Genomic DNA, 18,675 nt, shown 5'->3' with positions numbered 1-18,675 from the left:
ATTATAGAACTATTTTCTATACAATTCACTGTGCCTGTTTGAAGTTATTCATATTTTCATTTTAGTGAAAAAATTCTGGAAATTTAGAACCTATTGAGTAAAGCCAAGGCTATTTTGATTTGTCTTAAATTTACTTTCGTCTAGCTTTAGTCCTGTGACATTTCCAGTATATCAGAATTCTGTGATAAATAATTTTGTATGCACCACGTTGGTAATAATGTAATCTGGGGAAGAGACTGGTAATTTAGAAGTACATGCTGATGTTAAGAATCTCTGCCTTCTCTATGTTGTCTTATTGAAGAAGCTAGAAACTGGTACATATGTACATACCTGTTACATATGTATACCCAACATAGCCACTCATGCTTTACTTAATTAGTACTTGAGGTTATGAAGGGATGAAATGTAATAGAAACTGAAAATTATGTAAGAATAAAACAAGCCTAAGTTTTAAAAAATCCAAATTGCTTTTCTCTATTACACAGAGACCACAAATATTACAACTATAATGATTCAATTACTAAGTCATAGAGCATATAACAGCTACATGTTATGAGTAAAGTTTACTATTTTAAGTCTTTTATTAAATCTTCAATAGCTATATCAGAACAAAGTATTTTCATGACTTTCACCATGAATAATATCAAAAAACTAAAAATGTCTTGAATATAAAAAGGTAATGGAGTAAAAGAAAAATGAAATAGGCCAGGTGCAGTGGCTCACGCTTGTAATCCCAGCACTTTGGGCTGAGGCAGGCACAAGGTCAGAAGTTCGAGACCAGCCTGGCCAACACAGTGAAACCTCGTCTCTACTAAAAATACAAAAATTAGTTAGGCATTGTGGTGCATGCCTGTAGTCCCAGGTACTTGGGACGCTGAGGCAGGAGAATCGCTTGAACCCAGGAGGTGGAGGTTGCAGTGAGCCGAGATTGTACCACCACACCACTGTACTCCAGTCTGGGCAACAGAGTGAGACTGCATCTCAAAACAAACAAACAAACAAACAAACAAACAAAACCAACCAATTAATACCTTATTTCCTCCCTTGGTAGACCTCATACTTCAACTTATTCCCAAAAAGTAGTTAAAAAAAAGATTCATACTAAAAGACTTTTTAACCTCTAACAGCACTTCATGAATATGTACAGATGCTGTTTGCTTCATGATGGGGTTATGTCCCAATGAACCCATTGTAAGTTGAAAATGCATTCAATACATCTTCCGAACATCACAGCTAAGCCTAGCCCACCTCAAACATGTTTAGAACACTTGACATTTGCCTACAGTTGGGCAACAATCATCTAACTGAAAGCCTATTTTATAATAAAGTATTGAATAGCTCATGTCATTTATTGAATACTGAAAGTGAAAAACAGAATGGTTGTATGAGTACTTGATATATGGCTTCTACTGAATGTGTATTGCTTTCACACTATCCTAAAGTCAGAAACTTATAAGTTGATCCATTATAAGCCAGGCACCATTTGTATTTTGATCCAATAATTCAGTAATAAACTAGATTCAATTAAAATACTATAAAATGGGAAAAAAATCTATATGAAAGAAAACCATAAGATCATTTAAGTTCTTAAACATTTTTGAGGGGCTATAGATTTTACAAAATGAAAAATTCTAAAAGATTTGTCCTTCAGATGTTTAATCTTTTGTATTTTATAATTTTTTTTAAGTAAGGCAAATTCTATTGCTAACAGCTGTACACAAACACATAAATTTTAGCACTTAATAATATCATGGGGCCATGGCATTATATGTTTGTGTCTGACTAATCTGCATTTAGTAGTTTGAAAGAATCTGTTTCATATGATTGATTATTTTACAACTTTTAAAAAGAAAAATGTCTTGCCTTTGAATGGTAATCTTGTTCCAGTCTGGGATCTGATCCGGCTACCTGTTTGTATTTGTTAATTTTCATTTGGCGATTTCTCTCCTCTATATCCATAGTACCTATCGAGTAGAAAAAAACCCATAAAATTAATGTTCAGTTCTTATTTCTGAGTCGGACTTACAGGATGTATAAAAGAAGAAATGCTAGGCTGGTATATTACTTTCACTCAACATAGCATGTACAAATTAAATGTCATATAATTTTGAAGATTTATTTAAAACATACAATTTGGTAATTAAAAACATGATGTTAAATATGTAAAATAATTTCAATCTGAATAAAATATAAATAAGTTTAAAGAGAAGATAAGAAATCTTCATTAAATAGAAAACAATTTCTGGTACGTGTATGTCCGGAATATATTTGACTGCACAGATATTTGACAATAGTAATATCGTGTGAACTTTGACTTTTAATTCATCATGATTTATTTATAGGTATTAAAGTTATAAGTTGCTTTCAAATACAATTTTAGAACTGCATTTAGAAACTATTATCATAAAATTAGGCTACGTATTGAAGCAGTTTGCCCCAGCATATGTGTGAATCCAAATATCAGAAACTTTTGAATTTGAATTTTCTAGAACTAGGATCAACAACGAGGTTCTTGTAATAATACTGCTGATAGCATACCATGTCAGTAAAGGCACAAAGTATGACTGAAATCAATTTTATAAAAAAATTAGAATATAAAGAGTTAAGAAAGTGAGATGGCAAGCCTCTTACAGAAAGACATTAATGCCCTCTATAACAGGTGCTACCTCAAAATACATCAGTTGTAAATATTCAGAAAGTCTTCAAAAATTTGGGTTAGAACAAGAACTAAATTCAGTTAGCAAATTCTAGAAAACATGAAAAAGCATTTTGAATGTATATTTACGGGGCAGGCACAGTGGCTTATGCCTATAATCCCAACACTTTGAGGGGCTGAAGCAGGAGGATTGCTTGAGACCAGGAGTTCAAGACCATCCTGGGCAACATAGCGTGACCCTGTCTCCACAACAACAACAAAAAATTAGCTAGGTGTGGTGACACATGCCTATAGTCCCAGTATCCTGGGAGGCTGAGGCTGGAGGATTATTTGAGACCAGGAGTTGGGAGGCTGAAGTGAGCTATGATCACACTACTGCCCTCCAGATTGGCCAACACAGTGAGATCCCATCTCAAAAAAAAGTATATTTATGATTTTTAAAAGAAAGATTTATAGGAATATTCAATTTCTCATAAATATATATAATTTAAAAATCTCGATCATATAGTACAAATCTACATACTGGGAAAAATGAGCTTAGCGAACTCAACTGGATATCCATAATAAAATGTCAGTAAATTCACACAGTGTGTTTAGGTAGGAATGTCAACATACACACACACCCCTTGCTTAAGATCATGACTTTAAAACTGCAGTAAAGACAACTAGATGTAAGTGTGCCTATTAAAAAACAGGTATGTTAATACTTACCTGATTTTTTAAATCAAGTAAAGGAAAAGGGGATTAAAAAGGTACCAGTATAACTAGAAGTTATGGTATCCCCTCTTGAGCCAATATTTTTAAATTTTTAATGTTTTAATTTTTTAGTATTACTCTCTGCCTTGCAAAAATCTCATTGCATATTATATAGTTCTTGTTAGCAACAAATTTTAAAGGAAAATTGGTTAATTAAAGTAATTTGAAAAGGGAAGAAAATGTTTCAAAAAGAAAACCTTAGATAAATATACAAAAGAACTTATACTATATTACCTCTAAATACCAGCAAATTTAAATCAACTATTCGATAAAGTGAGACAATTTCTTTCTTGTAATAGTCACATGTTAATAATGATTTGAGTAATTGACTCTGAGTCAAATTTGAAAGTGAGGAATATTAATGCTAGGTTAATATAATTTGAATGACATATAAAACCAGGTGAGTGCCTCCATGATGTAAATGTGAAATATAGTCAAATACAAATATCTATTAGTCTATTAAAATACGACTTTGGAATTCTTTATACTTCAAAAGATACTTTCAGGTAAACATGTTTTCTCCAAAGGCAAGCCAATTAAAAAAAAATGAGCCCAACATTACAAAGTTATGGGTCATAAAAGAATATTAGCTAAAAGGTGTGTTTGGAAAGTTTCTCAAAAAGTTTCATGTTGATATAATATAAATAGCACCAATTGACAAGTTTAAACACACACACATATAGATATAAATATGTAGGGATAAATATATACATAGAAACAGGTATATAAATTTTCCAATATTTAAACTATTTTCTGGATGGCAACATCCTAGGAAAGCTACATTAACATTCCTTCTGATTACTAGGTAGTAATGTGAATAACACTGGCAGTAGCTGGCAAACTTTTTCTGTAAAGGGCCTAATAACAAATATTGCAGACTTTGTGAACCATATGAAAACTATTACTCTGCCACAACTCTGCCACCTTAGCATGAAAGCAACTGCAGACAATGCACACATAGTAAGTGTGGCTTTATTCCAATAAAACTTTGTTTACAAAACAGGTAGTGAGTCAGATTTGGTCTCTGGCATATTGGTTTAACAGTGCTTGCAAAAGTGTCTTTCTCTATATAAATGGTTTAAAAATTAGGTAGATTTATACAATATAACTTTTATTTAACAGACCACTGGCAGATCTAAGGAGAATATTAATCTGTATTTGCTGGATAAGCAAAACAAGATGCAAACAGAGCTTTCTAACCATTTAAATATGTCATCAGTTAAATTACATTCTCAAACAAATCTCTCATCTCCAGACCCAATCATCATCTATAGACAGTTCCCAAATGGGAAAATTCTTCATTGGAGTCTTAACCAATGAAATCTCAAAGGACTACTTTAGTCAGCAAACTTGAGTAAATATCCTTTTACCTTATAACTTCAAATCCTCCTGGGAGAATAAAACCCTTGGGGCAAACAGTAACCAAACAGGTCTCCCTACCCAAAAATTATTTGGTTCATATGAAGTCTTCTGTTCCTTTTCTATATTTGTAGAAGCTATTCCCAAAAAGAAAACACTCCATGTAGAATAAAAACCTTAGAGAGAAAAGTCTCCTATTGATAAAGTCATCCAGTATAGAGGATTCTTCACCAGCAAGGTGATTTTTCTTTGCTGGTCCTTTGCTCTATCTAAGAAAAATAATCCAGTAATAATATTTTGATTTCAACCAAACTTAGTCTTTCTCCCTTGGAATGAAAAGCAATTTAGAGAAATCAATAAAATAGAAGGGCTGTTCACTAGTTGAGGAAAGGACCACATAATTCCTAAACTTTGTTTCAGCTCTGATATACTATATACATTCTATAAAAGGAAAATAAATGAAAGTGATGAAGTGAATGAATTTTGTTCAATTTCCTCTCTCTCTCAGATTCACAGTAAAAATCTGTATATGCAAGGCCCTCAAAAACCTATAATAAAGAATACACTCGACCACAGAACACTTACCTTTTTTCTCCATCTGTTAATATTTTGCTGAAATAATTTCAAACTTTCCAAAATAAAAATTTTGAAAAATGCCAGTTTATAGGTTTAGAAAGTAAGTTTCTCTTGGACTCTCTAAGATTCATTTTCTTATATGTGAAAATGCTTATTTCAGAAGACTTCTTAGTGGTTTGATATGGTTTTGTAATTCAAGTATGCTTAAAAAATTAGGGTAATTATATCTTAGAAATCAAATCAAATACCAAGATATTTTCAAATTGTAAAAAAATTTGATTAAGATGGTAATGGAACAACTCAATTTTGTCCACAAATACATTTACAATGACAGTTTCTACATGTTTGTAAATATATATTAATGTAATAATCTGTTAATGTATAATGTATTAAACTAATATTCAAGTTATCTCAAATTCTTTTTGATATAAGTAAATTATTAACTAAATAGAGAAAATATAATTTCTTGTTTCATAAATACTACAGTTGATTTAAATTATGCTGGAAATGGCCCTCTGTTTTTTGATATGTATATATATAAATACTCCTAAATTCCATACATGTTAGCATTCCTACTTAATAAATGACATTTTAAACAAAACTTTTCTTTCTTTCCCTTAATTTATAGTAATCTCCTTCCTTAAATTATAAAAAATTTTTATTCTACTTTATAAATTTTAAGGCAGAGCACAAAAAAAAAGACAGTATATGTGGATGTTCCAGAATTAATAAATATCTCAAAATATTCATTTTTTAAATTGGAAACTTCTGGCCCATTTTCAGCCACTGACTTAAAAAATCCAATATTTTGTTGTTCTTGATTTAACTTATTTCCTTAAATCATATCACATATTCTGTAGGTATTTATTTTGATACAAGGCTTTGAAGAGATTTACTTGTTCTTAAATAAAAAATTAAAAAGCTATTTAATGTGCCCGGAAAGTTAAAGTTATACTGATAAAGCTGCTATGGCATCCAATATAAAAAAAAAGTTAATTTATAGGTGGATTTTTTTAATCAAAGATATAGTTGAATATGGCCACATTAGCTGGCAGCCAGCTAGTGGTTGTTTAGGTTTTACTACATGCACACACTACAAAGATCATCAGTATACTTTCAGTGATTTCCGTAGTATGCAAACAGTAATCGTTTTAAGTTTGCTTTTCCAAACACACACACACTCCCCCACACACAGAAAGACAGAGAGAGAGAGTGAAAGAGCATGAGCATGCCCCTGGAGTCCCAGTGCAATTTCATACCCCAAACTTCTTTGAAGTAAGGGCACAGGTTTAGCAGTGACGTAATCCACAAGGAAGCTGAACAGCGACCAGAATATGGCAGGATTGTTGACTCAGTCATCCATCTTGAAATCTTAAACAAAATGCTCAAATCCGAGGATCTTAAGAGGGAAAACTCTTAAGCCCAATATGAAAACTCAAGAAAGAACCCCAAACTTCAGGAAAAAATTAGAAATTTGCAATTATAGACATCTTGGAAGTCAGAAATGGCATTGATTAGTACTTCAAATTCTTGTGGATAATTTAGTGATTTAAAAACATTCCCTCTATTCCTTACCCCATCTCTTCTATTTTTATATAAATATTCAACCTTAAATTAAAAAAATCTTTCCTTTAGTTGAGATAAATAATTGCACTAACTGGCTATTTGATGAAGGTTTCTGATAAACAGTCATATGTGGAGTTGTTTTTGATTATTGTATGTCTTTACAAAACTAACATCTGCTTTGAAATAACTGGAGTTTAGAAAACAAATTTTGTTTATATTTTTTAACATAACAACATATCAAGAACTTGTGGGATGATCATTAAACATTTGCACTTTATACTTAAATTTATTCTAAATAGTATTCTTTTAAAAAGTACACATTAGGCTTGTTTTTCAGTTCAATTTAAGAATTAAAGGTATTGGTGTAAATATGAAGCTGTAATCAGTAGTGAAGGATTCCCAAATGCAAAATGCTTTCTGTTGAAACTATCCAAATAATTGATAACAAAATACACAAAGTATAGCTTTAATAAATCTAATTGATTTTTAAAAAGTACAGAGTGATATAATAAATATAATCTGAACATAAATCAAAATATTATCTGAGGCTTTGTTTCTAATTGAAGCTAAAGAAGTATATTACTTATATAGAAAAGACACATTTTTAAAAAAAATTAAAGTTAACAAACTATTGAGAAGAAATAATTTTGATAACTATCTTATTAAATTGCATTTCATGAACTTTTAAGAAAATACAAACAATGTGGAATAGACACAAAAGAAGATACAGAAAATAATGAGAATGACAGAAATAACATATTTAAAATGAACAAAACTAAAAAAGCCAAATTGTGGACCCTCAATGCTAAATTCACCATTTAAATATGCACCAAATGAAGTGCAGTGAATAAAAAGGTATCATCAGTGTATACAGCTATTGGCTCACTTCAAGGTGGCAATTACAGATGGGAAAGCATGGCTACACATATTTATTTTTTAGATTCAATGAGATATACTATAAAAAGAACAATTTCAACAGAGAAGTATAGAAATTGCTAATATGTCTCATGAGATAAGAATGTGTAATATTTTATGTCATAACTGTATTTTAAAGGGCAGTGCCACTCAAGAAGAAAATAAAATACTTGATTTTAATGAATTATTTATTTATTTATTTTTGAGACGGAGTTTCACTCTGTTGCCAGGTTGGAGTGCAGTGGTGCGATCTCGGCTCACTGCATCCTCTGCCTCCTGGGTTCAAGCAGTTCTCCTGCTTCAGCCTCCCGAGTAGTTGGGATTACAGACATGCGCCACCATGCCCAGCTAATTTTTGTATTTTTCGTAGAGACAGGGTTTCACCATGTTGGCCAGGATGGTCTCGATCTCTTGACCTCGTGATCTGCCCGCCTCGGCCTCCCAAAGTGCTGAGATCACAGGCATGAGCCACCGTGCCTGGCCAATTTTAATGAATATTTTAATTGCTCTTTCAATACCTAAAAACTGCAAAAAAATTACTTTAAAATATAACGTATTGGCACTGTATATGAAAAAACTTAAAAATGATCATATTTTTGATCATTTTTGATCAAATTTTTGACCACATTTTGATCATTTGAATTTTGACCCTGAAATTTCACCTCCCAGGAGGTTTCCTCAAGAAATGTCAGCGTGCAAAGATGTGTACACAAGCATACTAATCATACCATTGTTTGATAATTGTAAAGACATTGGGAAAAAAATTCCTAAAGGTGCAAAATAGGTAATTATCTAATTGCGTAATGGTATATCTATAGAATACAATGCATCCATAAAAAATGATGAGGATGTTGTACATGTGTGTTCGTATACTATAAACGTATTGCAATTAGTAATTATAAAACAGATTAAACAGTAAAAATAATAGCACAGTTTAGAACAATTTTAAAGATAAATATATATTTATAAAAATATATATACACACAACCTATAAATAAGACAGAGAACAAAAAAGATTTGAAGACTTATACACCAGAATGTTAGCAGTTATTACTGGGTATTGACAGTATGTATAAACGCTATTTGATTTCTTGTTTAGGTTAATACATGATTTATAAATTTTACACAACTGTATGTTACTTTTATAAGAAGAAAAGTGTAATTAAAAAATACAAGATACAATGTTTATGTGAAAAGCAAATTATCCAGTTTGAAAGTCATATGTTTTTGTTGTAATTTGATTAAAATGTTTTGGAAATAAATGTGAAATGCTTTGTAAAATGCAGATGTGAAATTATTCATTACTTAATTTAGCATAAGGACATATATTTGTTAAATAAAGAATTTGGATGTATTAATCGAAAGTGATATATAAAAAGAAATAATTCTAAATTGAATAAACTATAGATTTTTCCAATTTTTATGAATATTAATGCAAAAAATGTCATGCTTTAAAATTTTCCATATTAGTGTTTTCAGATGTGAGACTTAAGGATTTATGCAAGAAATTTTTCAAAAGGTACTTCAAAATCATTTCTTCAGAATCACTTACCTAGAATGAAATATTTTAGCCGGGCGCGGTGGCTCAAGCCTGTAATCCCAGCACTTTGGGAGGCCGAGACGGGCGGATCACAAGGTCAGGAGATCGAGACCATCCTGGCTAACAATGTGAAACCCCGTCTCTACTAAAAAATACAAAAAACTAGCCGGGCGAGGTGGCGGGCGCCTGTAGTCCCAGCTACTCGGGAGGCTGAGGCAGGAGAATGGCGTAAACCTGGGAGGCGGAGCTTACAGTGAGCTGAGATCCGGCCACTGCACTCCAGCCTGGGTGACAGAGCGAGACTCCATCTCAAAAAAAAAAAAAAAAAAAAAAAAAAGAAATATTTTATAATTTTATAATGAAACTTCATATATTATATACTAGAACTTCATAAAAAATTATGCTTTTTCTTTTTTGAGACAGGATCTCACTCTGCTGCCCAGGATGGAGTGCAGTGGTGCAATCATTGCTCACTGCTGTCTCCACCTCCCATGCTCAAGTGATCCTTCCACCTTGGCCTCCTGAGTAGCTGGGTCTACAGGTGCGTGCTACCACATCTGGCTATTTTTTTGTATTTTTTTTTTTAGAGGTAGGTTTTTGCCATGTTGCCCAGGCTGGTCTCAAACACAAGAGTTGAGATCAAGAGTTCCACCCACCCTGGACTCCCAAAGTGCTGGGATTACTTGTGTGAACCATCGTACCTGGACAAGAGTGCTTTTCGTTAAATTATTTATTAAAAGTAGATGGTAATGCAAGGAATAACAAAAACCAGAACAAATTGAGAAGAAGCATGGAAATGAATACTTCATGAAAAGCATGAATTATGTACCAAATTATGTTAGTATATTGTACTAATGCAAACTGAAGTATTTTATTTTAAAGAGTAAACAAATTAATTGTTCAACTAAGATACACTAGTTTTGAGGCATATTTACTTCCAAATCAATCAATGTTGAGCATTTTTCTATTGTTTTTACTAGCACCTGACACATTTGGAATAGAGGAATATTAATTTGATTTTGCTTATAACAATGTTTAAAAATAACATTTCCTTTGCTCCTAGGAATGTTGTAAGAAACCTGAACTCCACATGTGCTTTAATGAAAAAAGGGAATGAAATGAAAAAGGAAAGAAACTTACAAAATTGTATTACCTCCAGGCTCACAGTTATGAATGCTAGTCTTTTAAATTGGGCTCTAAACCTTAACAACCTATTTTAGATGTTTAGGTTACTTGTTACTGTGTGTAGTTGTCTTGTGCTTCTCTATTAACTCTCCACCATATTCATTAAAAAATACTTCAAGGTAGGTGTATAGACAAATATCACAGACTCCTTTCCCTATAGTAAAAAGAAACTGATATCTAAATTATTTTGGATATAAGTTGATTAGGAGGGATCTAGTAATCTAAGAAAATAGCATATGTTTGTTTTTGATCTCTAAATTCAGTGAACAGACTAACTGAAATTTTATTATCCAGAGGACTTAGATTTTAGTATTATTTTAGGTTTTGATATTAAAAATCAGGATGTAGCTGTGCGAGATGGCTCACGCCTGTAATCCCAGCACTTTGAGAGACTGAGGCAGGAGGACTGGTTGAGCCCAGGAGTTTGCAACCAGCCTGGGCAATAAAGTGAGAACTCGTCTCAACAAAAAATCAAAAATTTAGCCGGGGTGGTAGCATGTGCCTGTGATCCCACATACATGAGAAGCTGAGGAAGGAGGATTGCTTGAGCCTAAGAGGTCAAGGCTGTAGTGAGCCATGTTTGCGCTACTGCACTCCAGCCTGAGAGTGAGACCTTGTCTCAAAAAAAAAAGAAAAAGAAAAAAGAAATAAGGATGTACTTGGTCCATGGGGGAAGATTAGGGTTTATGCTAGCAGAGTACAGTGGAAGTAACCACCATAGAGTTGATGGGACCTTGAAACTGCTCGGATTTAGGAAATGGGCATATTTATGATACATAGGATTAAATAAAAACTTTTTTTTTTTGAGACAGAGTGTTGCTCTGTCAGCCAGGATCGAATGCAGTAGCTCAATCACAGTTCATTATAGAGTTTTGACCTCCCAGGCTTAAGTGATCCTCCTTCCTCAGCCTTCCAAGTAGCTGAGACCACAGGTGTTGATACCATGCTCAGTTGTTTTTATTTTTTATTTTTAGTAGAGAAGAGGTATCGCTATGTTTCCCTGGCTGGTCTCAAAAACATGGGCTCAAGCAATTCTCCCACCTTGGTTTCCCAAAGTGTTGGGATTACAGGCATGAGCCACTGTGCCCAGCTAAAGAAAACGTTTAAAAACAGCATTGGTTGAAAAGATAAAAAAGAGACAAGACTTGGGTTTTAGTCCTGGCTTCACGAGTCCTGTACCTACAAACATGTGACTTTCTGAGCATAAAAGTCTTCATCTGTAAAACGAATAGTTTTGGACTAGATATTCATTACAATCCCATCTGCTACATAACTCTGTTTTTTTGTTTTTTTTTTTTTGAGACAGTGTCTCGCTCTGTTATCCAGGCTGGAGTGCAATGGCACGATCTCAGCTCACTGCAACCTCTGCCTCCTGGATTCAAGCGATTCTCCTGCCTCAGCCTCTCGAGTAGCTGGGACTACAGATGCATGCCACCACGCCCAGCTAATTTTTTGTATTTTTAGTAGAGACCGGTTTTACCATGTTAGCCAGGATGGCCTCGATCTCCTGACCTCGTGATCTGCCCGCCTTGGCCCCCCAAAGTGCTGGGATTACAGGCATGACCCACCACGCCTGGTCAGTTGGTTGACTTTGAAGTCAAATGATGTTTAAGTCTTTTTTGTTTTATATTATCATATTTATTTCATTAATATAGATAGTGTAAAGTGCTCTAGAAATTTTTAATATTTGTCCTGGTACTGCGTTCGTTACATTTCCCTTTACAAAATATTCGTATGTGTGCAGAGGTAGGGAAGAAAATGGAATAAAGGAAGAAGTGACGGAAAGACAGAGATAAAAAAAGAGGAAGAGAGGAAGAAAGAGAGGATTAGCCAGAGCCCAGGAGAGACAGACAGGACATATGAAACACTGATTATATTGAAAAATTCATTAAACCAGGAACTTTGTCCAGGAAAAAGAGTCACAAGAGTGCTCTTATCTAGAAGGATCTTTTAGGCTAAAGTGCAAATGCTTCACTATATACATTTCTTTTTTCATAATATACAGTGACAGGTATAGAAGAAAATGTTACTAACCTTCTAGTAACTTAGTTAACTTGTTAGTCACAATTTCTGTATCTTTGAAAAAGCAAGATATATTTTGAGGGTAAACTAAATTTTAAAATGAAAAGTCCCTCAGAGAAGAAATACAATGGTTATTGAAATTGCTTCTAAGAAAAGGTACAATAATTGTTTATAAAAGATACAAATATCAGTCACATTCACTGTGTTAATAAACTATTCCCCATTTGTGTTATGGACTTTAGAACACTCTACCTTTTACATGATTGCTAAATACCCACATTAAAGGAGATATGATTAACAGAGTAGCATGTATTATCACCCTGTATGTACATCTTATCCTCATCTTTTAATGTTCTGATATGACATAATTATCAAATACCACTGTATTCCACATCTGGGATCTAAATGTATGAACTAAATGAAATTTGTGAACTAAATTTAAATTATATTAACTATGGCATTAAAATTATGATATAACATATTTTTGAGAGTATTAAAGATATCTTTTACCTTCCATGTTAGGCAGACAAACAGGCACATAAAGAATGAGAAAAAATTCATAATAGAATCCTATGATACTATGTATACTCTTAAAAGGATCCAAACACAACACGTGTGATCATGTCCCCCAAACCTTAATTAAAGTTTGATATAATGAACCTCGCTCTTCTCCTCCTTCGAAAAGAGTGGAATCATAAATGGAGAAAGAAGACTGAAATAGGGCAAAATAACTAAATGAAAAAATATTAGTTGCTAGATATATCACTTCATATTTTCACTGATGTTATATTTAATTTTCTTTATGCTAATACCATGTTGCAAACAACACACATGTCAAATAAGATGATTAAACTGTGCCTGGAAAATTAAATTGTGCAAACTTACAGAGAAAAATAAAATTTTTGATACTTAAAGAAACATCACTAAAATAAATTATGATTATAAATTGCAAATGTGATATGACTCTAATATAAGAACAGATAAGAAGGATTTGTGAAAGTAATTTCCTCCTTATATTCATGGCGATCATCCTGGAAAATGATTATACACTTGAGTTATGAATTAGAATAAAATCAGTGAAGCTTATGTAGCAATATTGTGATTAAAAGGAAAGAAGCACATTTTAACTTTTGCTACATTTTATCCATTTGGCTAATTTTTTTTTTTACAAAGTGATATAACATTTTTAGACAAATTAGGATCACTCTTAAATTGAAATAATTATTTTTAATGACAAAAAGAAATATTTAGATATATGGATTTTAGATAGTACTCATGCTTGGACACTAAACTGTATTGCTTTTTCCCGAGATGCTGCTGCTCATTGTTATTGATTAAGTGTACAAGAATGACTACACAGAGCAGCTAACGTCATGTAGTGTAACATTACCTTAGAATTCAAAGGAATGCATCCTAAATGTTTCATGAATAGGGAAATCTCATAAAACGTTTCCATTCAATACTGAGAATAAAGAGGAATTAACAATTAGATGTGGTCACTCTCAGATTAAGAAGGATGAGAATTAGATGGACAGACATCAGGACAGACTAGGAGAAACTGGACTGAGTTTTTAATTTAATTTTTTTCTTTTTTCTCAATGTAATGTTGGCTCCAATGACTTTTAACCCTTCAGATGCCCTTGTGTGAAAACTAGTTACATTGAGGATCTTAAATATCATTGCAAACCAGAGTGAGCTGGTCTCCATGGATGTTAAATATCCCTTTCTGAATTCCTCTCTTATTGCTTTCCCCTTCCCAGACCTCTAGTATTGTTCCCTCATAATATTCTCTGCACAGTGTCCCCATTCTTTGTTTGGTCTTCTTGGCTTTAAAGACATGGGTTCTGGCACAAAGTCATTGCTTTGGTTAAAATTTCAGCTTCAAATGGCTTGGGTAATTTATTTAACTAACCTGTACTTCAATTTTTCAATCTGTAAGCTAGAAATAAAAATAGCACCTGCATACAGTGTTACACTCTATTACATATTAAAACAATTTATACTAAGTGATTTAATTATCCAAAATGTTGACTGCATTTTAAAAGTTAAGAAATTTGAGAAAATGCACAATAAAAATTGGTTTTGATCACTGAGTCCTCCTTCCTCAACTACTCTAAAACATTCCCAATCTCCTTGTCAGAACTAGTTCTTATACTGAATTTCCCAAGAGAAGATCTGTAATATGTGTAATTAACAATCTAGCCATCAATCATTCATTATCATTCCAAGTTTTTTAAGTGGGACCTATTGCAGCTAGAATAAAAACAATGAGTTTTTACATAACTTGAGCATCTGGGTTCATTCAACTGAGCCTTATATATTTGAGCTATAAAGTAAGAATACCCAAATATAGGAAGCTTCTTACTGTATCTCCAATATTGAGTTCAATGCAACACGTTGTGTGGTTTACTAGTGGTTCATTAGTAAGAATTCCCTCTACTTAATTTGTGGTGACTTGAAAGAAAAACCTAATCACTGATTACTGTAGCTAGGTGGATATTGTAAAACTTCTCTCTCAAAGGTTCCTAGAAAAACCCTATCTGCCAAATCAAGTGATCATTCCTCAGCACCATTTTATTGGACCTTTCTTCAGCATTTGCTAAAATTATTACACTGTCCTTGACATTTTCTTCAACTGTTTGGCCCTGTACTTTTCTCCCAATTCCCTCTTTATCAAGCTACTTTGCTGGCTCATCATTCTCAGCTGATTTTTCAAATTTGTGCATTTCCCAAAGTGTTGTTATAGCTTTCCTTTTTTATTCTATCCCTGAGTAGTTTTTTATTTAATTCTATATCTTTAATGTCCCATCAATACTGAAGGTACTATCCTTCAGCTTCTACCTTTCCTGTAAGCTCTAAGACTCACATTTCCAGTTGTCTCCTAGTCATCCCCAAGTGGGCCCCATTAGCACCTGAAACTCAACTTGCCCCAAACAAATTAAAATTATATCTCATATCTCTTCTTCTCCTATAATCATTATCAATGAATATCTACAATATCCAGAATCTATTTCTTTGTTAACTGTCTTGCCTGCTCTCAGACACTATGTCAGCCCTAAATATATCTCGATCTTTTTTGGTTTCTTGCCCACTGCCTGAGATTCAAAGCTCTAGTCCCTTCTTTGATTTCTAGCTAAACCCCTTAGTCATCTTGTCTCTTTCACTTTGAGTTCTGAAGCTGCAGGCTAACCCCACCCATGACCATGGCCCTGTGGACCCCTATCTTGGGAAGGGATCTTAGTTGCTTGGGATGTGTTAGATTAGGTAAATTATTTTTTTCTATTACTATATTAGAACTATTTTAGTATTATATAAAATCCATTTTAATTTTCTGTATTTTCAATAATTTTAAAAGTCAGATTTATCGAGGTATAATTTACATAAAGTTCACACAACTTAGTGCAAATGGATTTAGTCATGTAAACTCACCGCAATCAATATACAGAGTATTTCTATCACCCTAAAAATTCCCTGATGCTGCTTTGATGTCAGTCCTCTTCCTGCCTGCCCAGGTAACCACTGACCACATTTATGTCTAGCTTTTTCTTTTTCTTCAGTAATGTTTTTAGTCTAGAATTCTACTTGCTGAAGGCATAGAAAATGAAATGTAACAAAGCTGTAGAGACTACACAGTTAAAATCTATTTTAGAACTTAGTACTACTGTTCTCTGAAAAATCAAATTCTTAAAAATAATAATACTCTGTATATCCCAGGAATTGTGCTAAGAGTTTTGCATGTATTACAAGTCTGTCACTTAATCAGCACAACTTTATGAGATAGGACTTATTTTTTTCTCAATTTTACTTAGTAGACAATTTACACAAGATCATATAACTAGTAGGTGACAGAGATTGACATGCCCTTCTCCAAAACTTATGATCGAAAATATTGTCATGAAATGACTCTTCTTTCTCTCTCTCTCTCTCTCACACACACACACACACATGCACAGAGTCAGATTTTATTTCATTCTTTCCTCTTTTTCCAGCATCTTTCCTTCCTTTTGACATCTTGACCCTTTTCTTTTTGAGCAGTTTCTCCTCTGTCCATTTTTTTTGGTAATATTTCATCTGATTTCCCTATGAACCCAACCTTGGGCTATAATATAGTCATTCTTTAATATTTTTACAGATTTCCTTAAATTCTCACCCCTTTACTCTAAACAAGCCTATCAACCTCCTTCATACTCAGCACAATCTATAATCTATAACTATGTTCTTCCCATAAGTTATGCAACATAATGTATTAATCAAATTATTTTACATAGCTTTCTTCATGTCAACTTACCTTATTTTGAAATATATGTATATGTGTGTGTGTGTGCGTGTGTGTATATACACACACTTTTTTTGAGACAGGGTCTTGCTGCATTATCCAGGCTGGAGTGCAGTGCTGCAATTATGGCTCACTGTAGCCTTCAACTCCTAGGCTCAAGACAACCTCCCACCTCAGCCTCCCAAATAGCAGGGACTACAGGCGTGTGCCACCACACCCAGCTGATTTTTAAATTTTTTGTAGAGATGGGGTCTTGCTGTGTTGTCCAGGCTGGTCTCAAACTCCTGGCCTCAAGTGATCCTCCCTGCCTCGGACTCCTAAAGTGCTGAGATTACAGGCATGCACCACTGTGCATGGCCAATTTACCTTCGTATATGTTACGTTTTCATCACAGATATAGAAGTATAGAGCTTTAAATGGGCAAAGAGGAAGAAAGGGATCCGAAAAAAATCATAACTTAAATTCACTATGTTCTAATGAATATTAAGTATTGTGTACATGTTAATATTTACTAAATCCTTGATCACAAACTTGGCTTATTACAAATATACTCTTTCATTTCAACTCAGAAAATTTAACAAATATATTTTAATCATAACTGTCATCCAGTGCTACACTTTACTCATTCATCTTCCTGTAAAACTTAAAGTTTAAAAACTCCCTTATCCTTCACTGACGCTTAAATGCCTGCTCGCAAAAATACTTTATAGCATAAATTATTCTCCTCTTCTAAACTTTAATTCCCTTACTTTATCTTCTGTTTAAGGGTCTTTAGTATGATGTATTTCCTGGCTACTTTACATATCTGGTTTCTTCTTACTCTTCTGGTTTAGTTCAAACATCACTTCCTTAGATAAGACTTCCTGGATTATTCCATCAAAAATAGCTCCTTCCCCACCCCAATCCCACTAGATTGCAAAAGAATTTTAAATAAGAGCACTTAAACTATCTAAGTTTAACTTTTTAGGGACTACTTTCTTTCAAAAAGATAATTTCCATGTGGGGAGATCTTGTATGTCTATGTCACTGTTATGTCTCCAGCACCTAGAATAAGGCCTGATGCATACATATTTAATAGATATGTTTGTTGAACAAACAAATTTTTGGAATATAAAATATCTTTATAGTAGGAGAATACGAATTTCAGAAATAACCTTTCCTTTATGGAGAGCAATTATATTGCATTACACTTTAATATACCATATAATAACTAGGAATGATTTGAGTCTAGCATAGCCAAATTTGCTGATTATTTGGTTATTTTATAAGGAGATTTTAATAGTCTTGGAATTGTATTCCTATCTTAGTAAAGACTCATATTTTCACTACTAACACCTGAAATCTAGAACTGACTGTAATTCTGAGCACAAAGTATACATTTGGGCATTAGAAAACTATTTAAAGAAGGAATTTGAATAGTTTAAAATGATTTGTATTAACAATATGCTTCTGGCCACCTGCTAGACATTTAATGAAAAATTTCTCTAATTTTAAACACAAGTCTTCAATCCTAAATGAGAAAAGTGGTAGACTATGTCTTTTTGTGTGTTTTCCTTTTTTGAAATATATTTGCTTGCTATTGAAGTGGAAAATTTTTCATTTTGGCTGGTCATTTATTTTTATTTTTTCCTGTTGGTTGAAAGTATACAAACACGCACACATACACACAAATTATCAACCCTCCACCTTATTTTTTAACAATGATGAAACTGAGATTGGAGAAATTAGGAAACTTGTCCAAGATCACATTGGCCTTCAAATTTCATGTTTTATTGCCTATACCAACATGCCTCTAAACAGGGCAACAGAGAATAAAACATTACT

At 33.1% G+C, this 18,675-nt stretch overlaps 1 protein-coding gene across 8 annotated transcripts in view; it reads right to left on the bottom strand.

Annotated features, from left to right (window-relative positions):
• Positions 1 to 18,675, bottom strand: part of RIMS2 (regulating synaptic membrane exocytosis 2) — a 747,502-nt gene that overhangs the window by 191,720 nt on the left and 537,107 nt on the right. For all 8 annotated transcript variants that reach the window (XM_015145837.3, XM_028852821.2, XM_077943948.1 and 5 more), the window contains one exon: positions 1,864 to 1,964. In XM_015145837.3, coding sequence (XP_015001323.1) covers positions 1,864 to 1,964 — 101 coding nt within the window. The remainder of the gene's footprint in view (positions 1 to 1,863; positions 1,965 to 18,675) is intronic.

The sequence above is a fragment of the Macaca mulatta genome, chromosome 8 (assembly GCF_049350105.2).
Source record: "Macaca mulatta isolate MMU2019108-1 chromosome 8, T2T-MMU8v2.0, whole genome shotgun sequence".
In the NCBI taxonomy this organism is placed as follows: domain Eukaryota; kingdom Metazoa; phylum Chordata; class Mammalia; order Primates; family Cercopithecidae; genus Macaca; species Macaca mulatta.
The sequence above is the reverse complement of the archived record's forward strand: the minus strand, read 5'-3'. Positions and strand labels throughout refer to the sequence as shown.